Source organism: Clupea harengus, chromosome 23, assembly GCF_900700415.2.
Source record: "Clupea harengus chromosome 23, Ch_v2.0.2, whole genome shotgun sequence".
Classification (NCBI taxonomy): Eukaryota; Metazoa; Chordata; class Actinopteri; order Clupeiformes; family Clupeidae; genus Clupea; species Clupea harengus.
In genome coordinates this window covers 950,590-957,804 of record NC_045174.1, presented here as the reverse complement: position 1 = coordinate 957,804, position 7,215 = coordinate 950,590, and the positions used below count along the sequence as shown (strand labels likewise).

At 45.6% G+C, this 7,215-nt stretch overlaps 1 protein-coding gene across 2 annotated transcripts in view; it reads left to right on the top strand.

The window, feature by feature from the left end:
• The window catches only part of LOC105903350 (A disintegrin and metalloproteinase with thrombospondin motifs 3), a 66,517-nt gene that overhangs the window by 24,421 nt on the left and 34,881 nt on the right, over positions 1-7,215 (top strand). The window contains exons 5-6 of one of the 2 annotated variants that reach the window (XM_031560805.2): positions 1-5; positions 6,245-6,392. The exon at positions 1-5 is cut by the window's left edge and continues 79 nt beyond it. In XM_031560805.2, coding sequence (XP_031416665.1) covers positions 1-5; positions 6,245-6,392 — 153 coding nt within the window. Of the gene's footprint in view, positions 6-6,244; positions 6,402-7,215 lie in introns of both variants that reach the window. The other variant, XM_031560804.2, reaches the window with a different exon arrangement.

Sequence of the window (7,215 nt, the reverse complement as noted above, 5' to 3'; positions counted from 1 at the left end):
GACAGGTAAGAATCCACCGAAGCATCACACACACTGCACACTAAAACATTTTTGACCACCCCTTGCCTGACCCACAGGTACCCATTCAACAGTCTTAGTTATGTTCTATCACAAACAACTCCCACCTTTAGTGCTTTTTTAACGTGGTAGAAGACATCTATAGACTTTTTTACAAATTAGGTGAAGAAGTGGCTTGTGTCTTTTCATGAAGTATTGTAGACCTTATTCAGCACCCCTTTTGAGCAGAGTGTCTACTGTTGACAGTGAATGAGTGACCTCCAGGTTAAGGATCAAGCATCAGGTTGGATGTGGAGAAACAGCCAGAGTGGGATAGACCTATACATGCCCTGTGTGTTCCTGAGCCTCCGTTGGTAGCAGTCAACATCGATTTCCAGAGTTTGGAATGTATGATCTAATCCCTTGTCTGCCAACTTGGGAGTTCATCTAGTGCGCGTGCATAGGGGTAAATGTGCTGTATGTGTGGTCACTCCTCCGACTGACCAAACATCTATCAAATCCAGATAGACTCGGAAGAGGGAAATGCTGTTTGGCTTGCTGGCAGACGCAAAATAGCCTTTCGAGAATTTTAAAGGTACACTTTTAAAAGTCTCACGCACCTACTGTCAGCAGAGGGTCGAGAGAGGCAGTATTCATTCCACGTTTAAGTCCTCGTGTCCAAACAGCGACAACATAACAGTTCCCTCGTACTCCGCTGCACTAGATTCGATCAACAACAACCTAATGTAATAAGTCCCTAACCAACCATGTAATTGCCTAGCAGTCAATTACAATGATAGCACCGCTGCGATTTGACATTCCCCTATCCTGCCGACCAGCCTTTTACACACTGGTGGCTGTGTGTTAGCGAGGGCTTCGCTGGATTTAATCAATTGTCTATAGCCTCCCCATATTACCACATGAATTAGAAAACAGATATCATGAGGCGAGTGGCACAGGACGCTGGAAGGTCTGCTCACTGTTATTCATATTCACGACACTATAGTTATCACTGTATGGTGTATCACACCACTCTGTAATCCACCCATAAGGCCGAGTGAGTGGTGCTGTTGTACCAAGGTGGCATCACGACCCCCTGTCCACGGGCCACGCATTTCTGGCACCAACAGCCTTGACTGAAAGTACAGAGTGCCGTTTATAGCAACACTGATTCATTTCTCTGCAAACACAAAATAATAATAAGGAAATATTGCTTCCCCACAAATGAGCTGCTGCACACAGACACATGAGTGCAACAGTACAGTCACTTGAGTTCTCATTCAGCTGGCCCCATCTCTCTTGGCTCTTTCTCAGAGTTGAAAAAAACAACCAAAAAAGAACTAAATGAAGTTGATATATATAATTCTTTGACAGTAAACAGAGTCACCTGTGTCTTCCTCTGCCTGTCACAAGCCACACATCTCTGACAGCTCTTGCACCTTCAGTTCTTATCAATCTCTGCAGAGTGTGAAGCATACTACTACTACTACTACTACTACAAAAAGGTGATTGACAGCGCCTTCCAGCTGAAGGATGTGTGAAGTGTTGTACGGGTGGCACACCACTGCCCTCAATAGCAAACAGCACATGAGGAGAGAGACTAACACGGACGCACACATCTCTGACACCACCCCCGCACTGTTCTGGGATGACTGTTATTATTCTGCTTCCCTCACACCTCTACCCCGTCTAAAATGAGTTGTGACGCCCCATGCCAATTTGAATCGAACCACACATCGCTGCGTCTGCGCTCTGCCTGCAAGTCTGGCCCTGTTGGCGTGAGCATCAAGTATTAGTGCATGAGGGGAAGAGGAGAAAGAGAAAAGAGAGAGAGGGAGAGCTGAGTTCAAGAGGAGACAGAAAAAAGAGAAGTAGGGGGTGAGGTGTAAGAAAGAAAGAGAAAAGACAGACAGATAGAAAAGAAAGAAAGAGAGAGTGAGAGAGAGAGAGAGAGAGCGAATAACCCTGGAACACAGCAGTTCATGTGAGTTTCACTCTGGCACTCGCTTAAATGTCTGGATCCTGACCATTTTTCCACCTCTCCGCACGAGCCTTGCGATAACACTCCTGACAGAGTGCATTTTGGAGAATGTTAAGGCCAACTCCCGTGAAGCAAAAACAGCCTCCGGATTCTGTGACTGGCGGAAAAAAAATCGTTCAGGAACCACTTATACTAAGGTACTTTTTCATCTCACTTCGACGGACTGTCTGCCGTGTGTCAGTTTGATTCAGGAACCAACCCTCTAATGAGGAACCATTTGCTGTATACGTGGCTTCAGGCTTCACAGCCAGATTGTCTCTCTCTCTCCCCCCCCCCCCCCCTCCCTCCAGTACTCTTAATTAGACACAGGGGACAGCACACTGATGTGTGGAGCACGTACAGAATTATCATTATGAAGAAATACTTCACTGGAGGGGGCTGGCACAGGCCCTGTTCAAAATGTACATCGTGGATCACAGGCAGCAACAGATGAGTGAGTTGGTTGGCGCTGAACAGAGAAGGTTTTGTTCGGGGGGTGATTAAGTATGGATCTTGGAACATATTGTACCTGGTGTAAAGAGTGCAGTTTTGGTCTGAAGTTAAGAATCCCTAAAGAACCTTCAGAACCATACAGTGAAGACTGAGAAGCCCCTAGGAATCTCAAGAAGCCCCCAAAGAAGAACTTTCCAGTTAGGAATTCGTAGTTCTTCTTCGCAGAACATTTCAAAGGTTTCTTTGGCTTGAAGCTCTGTAGCAGCTTTCAGCCATGAAAAATCTGTCAGAGCTACCGAGAATAGGATTTAAATAGCACTATTAACAATTGACATTTGTCTCAAGGCGCTTTAAAGAGCCCAAGACATGAACCCCCTACATCAAGCACATGGTGGTGGTGGCAAGGAAAAAAATCCCTTTTAACCAGTTAAGATGACATTTGAGTGTTTTTCTTTTTACAGCCAGATTATAAAGAGGGTATTTTAGACAATGTCATCGCTTTCAAGTTCTGTGATTCACTAAAATGCAGACGGGGAAGGCATTATGAGAAATGTATTTATTTTTAGCTTCTCAGCCTCCGTGTGGACTGCAAAAACGTCCTAAAGTTGCCCCTCCAGACAGTGACAATGACTGGAGACCTGATGGAGGGGAGTACCATTGATTCCAGAGTACAGCAGTTACTTTGAGGACAGCAACAACAATGAATTAGAAGATTCAATTTCAGACCCAGTTTATGATGGGACTGCTGGCAACGCTAGCTAGGAGTATTTTGGGGGAATTTGTTGGATTTCAAGAGGACCTGAAAATGGGGAATTATCACCCACGCCGTAAGAGCAATAATCACCACAAGCACAGGGGGTTTTAAGATTCACCTGCCTGATGATGCTATGCCATTACCGGTGTTTACCAAACCGTGCACTGATGATCTGTTGCTGCAGAAGCAAACTATGTCGAGCAGTAAGTTGGACACCTGTTCCATTAAAAGAAATGAAAACGGGGGGGCACTGTGGCGCAACCAGTAGCCCCGACCACATTTGGGCTTGATGCCCATGGAGGACACAGGTTCGAATCTGGCCCGATGTCATTTCTCCTGTCCACTCCCCGCCTCTTCTCCCTCTCATTTTCTGTCCCACTCTTCACTAAGACTGTCGATTAAAGGCCAAAAATAAATCTTAAAAAAACGAAAACGTTCATTGGGCTGTGTGTCACCATGGGCATTCTTCAGCTGCCAGTGAGGAGAGACTATTGATGACAAAAGTGGCTTTCTCAGACACCGTTTCCCAAAGTCTAGGGACAGAAAGGGTGAAGAGAACGCAGCAAGAGCGCAAACAAACAGGTTGCAGTGTCCAGCTTGCCTGTCCGACTACCAAAAACACATGAAAGGTGTGAAATGATGGTAGCAGTTCCAGCATTGCTCAAAGAAATGGTGGAGGAGGTTCTTCTTGTTTTTACTGGCTGTCAGAGGCTACAATGCATACATTGCTGCAAGGTGTGCTGGTGGAAAAAAAACATTCACAGCCAAGTGCAAGAGTGGCTGGAGAACCTGGCACATGAATTTGTTACTCCAGTACTGTTGCTTCTCGACCAACAGTATCTGAGGGAGCCCCATCTGAGCACTGAGTGAGCCTCATCTGAGCACTGAGGGAGCCCCATCTGAGCATGACTGTGAGAGACTCTCAGAACAGAAGGATCTGTAGGCAGTGGGCGCTGTCAAGGAGAGGCACTGATGCTCGTGTCACCGCCACCGTCTATGGCTGCATACAGTGCAACAAGGCTTTTTATTTCAGTGCTATTTTTTTTTTTTACATTCTTACAGTGCCACAAATGTATTTATTTTTGTATTTACAAATGTATTTATTTAGGGCAAAGGCAACAATGTCCAGTTAAAGCCAAATGGTTAAGCTCTCAAATTGTTTTCATTTCATGTTTCTATCTGCTACAGAGTGTAAAATAAAGGGGGGGGGGGGTGGTCCACCTGCCTGGGGCTTGCCCTGTAAAGGATCTGTTGTTGACAGTTTTTTTTCTGTAGGATAAAGAGGTTCTATACGTACGTGAAACCTTAGGATATTTAAAGAACAATAACCTAACCTTAAGCTATTGAAAGGACCATAACTATGTAAAGAACCATTGTTTCAAAGACTTTGGCTTTGAACATTGTACTACAGTGCTGTGGCCTAACCAAGCTAGGGGCCAGGATTAAGTATTCATCTTTTCACAGTGGAAATGGAGGAGTGGAAATAAATGCTGGGGTGAACAGAGAGAAAGAGAGAGAGAGCGAGAGAGAGAGAGCGAGAGAGAGAGAGAGAGAGAGAGAGAGAGAGAGAGCGAGAGACAGAGACAGAGACAGAGACAGAGACAGAGAGAGAGAGAGAGAGAGCGAGAGAGAGAGAGAGAGAGAGAGACAGAGAGAGGAGAGAGAGCGAGAGAGAGAGAGAGGGCTCCCCTGAGAGATGCAATGCTACGGTTGCCCCCAGATTCAGCAGCCTCCACCTGAGGCAGCGTGATTGATGCTCCTCACACATGACTGGGATCTGAGAGAGGAAGAGAGGCGCCATTGAACTTCTTTGAGCTCACACAACAGAGATGATCGGAGCACACACACACACACACACACAGTACACATGCAGGAACACACACACACACACACACACACACACACACACAGTACACATGCAGGAACACACACACACACCCACACACACACACACACACACACACGCAGGAACACACACACACACACACACACACACGCAGGAACACAAGCAAGGTACACAGCACACTTGGACTGGCCTCTGTGTGGCCCCTAGTCTATTTGCTCGACCAAGAACATGACTCTTGATTGGCTCCGACCACTCAGGTTCAAGCCCTGGTCTGTTTGCTCGACCAAGAACATGACCCTTGATTGGCTCCGACCACCCTGGTCTATTTGCTCGACCAAGAACATGACTCTTGATTGGCTCCAGCCACTCAGGTTCAGGTCTCGCCACATGCTTGGAATAACCTGCAGCTGCTTAACATGGAAAGTGGCTGGGGACTTCATCATCTGTCACAGAGGTCTGTGCCTCACCACCCCCTCACCACCCCCTCACCACCCCCCCACCCCCTAACCCCTTCGCAGGAGGTGTCTACTTAGGTGTTTGCTGTTCAAACTGATCTATTTTTAACGATGCTCCAGTATACCGAAGGGTAAATAGCTATAAACATCTTCTCTCACTCTTGTTTTTTCATTTGACATTTAATAGTAGAGAGTGAAAATATTGGTCCTGTCTTAGTCACACACAATCTCAGGGGCATGTCAAATGTCAGATCATACTTAAGAAAAAACAAAACACTTGCTCAGGGATTTATTGAGTAGCATGACTGGCCTGGTCTATGGGATCCATATTTGCAGTAGAGGGGGCTTCACCAGATGTTTGAGGTAAATGTTCTGCCTGAGATTTTTGTGTAAAACTACTGAATTTGCTTAACGGAACAGTTCTTGATTCTACTTTGAACCAGTGAGAGTTCCTAAAAGATCTTAGTAGCTGATAGCCCAAAGCCTCTATGTAGTACTACAGGCCACTGGAGAGATAAAAGGTTGGATGTTTTACCTAAGAAACGTATTTCATTTTCCATCCGTCCACTTATTAATCCTTTCATCCATCCATCCATCCATCATCCATCAAGAAATCTATCTATCCATCCATGCATCCATTCATCCATCCATCCATCCATCCATCCTTTGATCGATTGATTAATCCAAAATCCTGCACTGCTGTTTGTTTGTCCATCCAGTCCATCAGTCTGATCGAGCGCGGGAACCCGTCTCGGAGCCTTGAGCAGGTATGCCGCTGGGCCAACACCCAGCAGCGTCTGGACCCTAACCACGCCGAGTACCACGACCATGCCATCTTCCTGACCAGGCAAGATTTTGGTCCCGCAGGTATGCAAGGTACTGTATTTCTCTCGATCGAGGACTGTGCAGTCTGAATGCTGATATGCTTCCCATTCACACAAAAACAAACTCAAACGGTTGGCTTCATGTCTGGCTCAGGTAAGGTCTCTGGAAAAGGTACAGTGGGGTTTCAGGGGGGCATATTTGGGGTGTTTATATGGAGGGAAGGGGGTCTGCTGGTTGCTAGTGGAGAGTTTCACCTCTCCCTGGTGCTGGCAGTCTCCTCTTGGCAAGTTTGACACTGTCATTCAGTGTGTGTGGGTTTCCAGCACCTTGCTGACTGGGTATTGGTGCCAACCTGTCTATCGGATTTCAACCAACCAAAGAAAACAAAAAAAAACTTTTGTTTTAAAAAAAACATTAACCAACAAAGAAGAATTTTTGGCATGTAGAGGAAAAAAAAGGAAAGTGCTGGAATAGATGCTAACATTAGTGTGTGTGTGTGTGTGTGTGAGTGTGTGTGTGTGTGTGTGTGTATGTGTGTGTGTGTGTGTGTGTGTGTGTGTGTGTGTGTTTCAATACCCCCCAAAAATCACATCAAACTCACCATTAGTATCATGTAACATCTCATTTTTAAATAGATTTGTCTCGACAAACATTTGTTAACATATTTACACTTACATCTCGTCTATTTGTTATGTAGTCTAAGTCAAATGATTTCATCTTTGGAAAAAATATCATTCATCTCTAACCACCTCCATTTCAGTATTGTCCTCCATTTGCATTCGTATGCACTACTGATCCCATCAGAACTTCATGTTATCTAACCCTAGGCCAATCATGACATGTGCTGACTACTGGGTCACCGTTT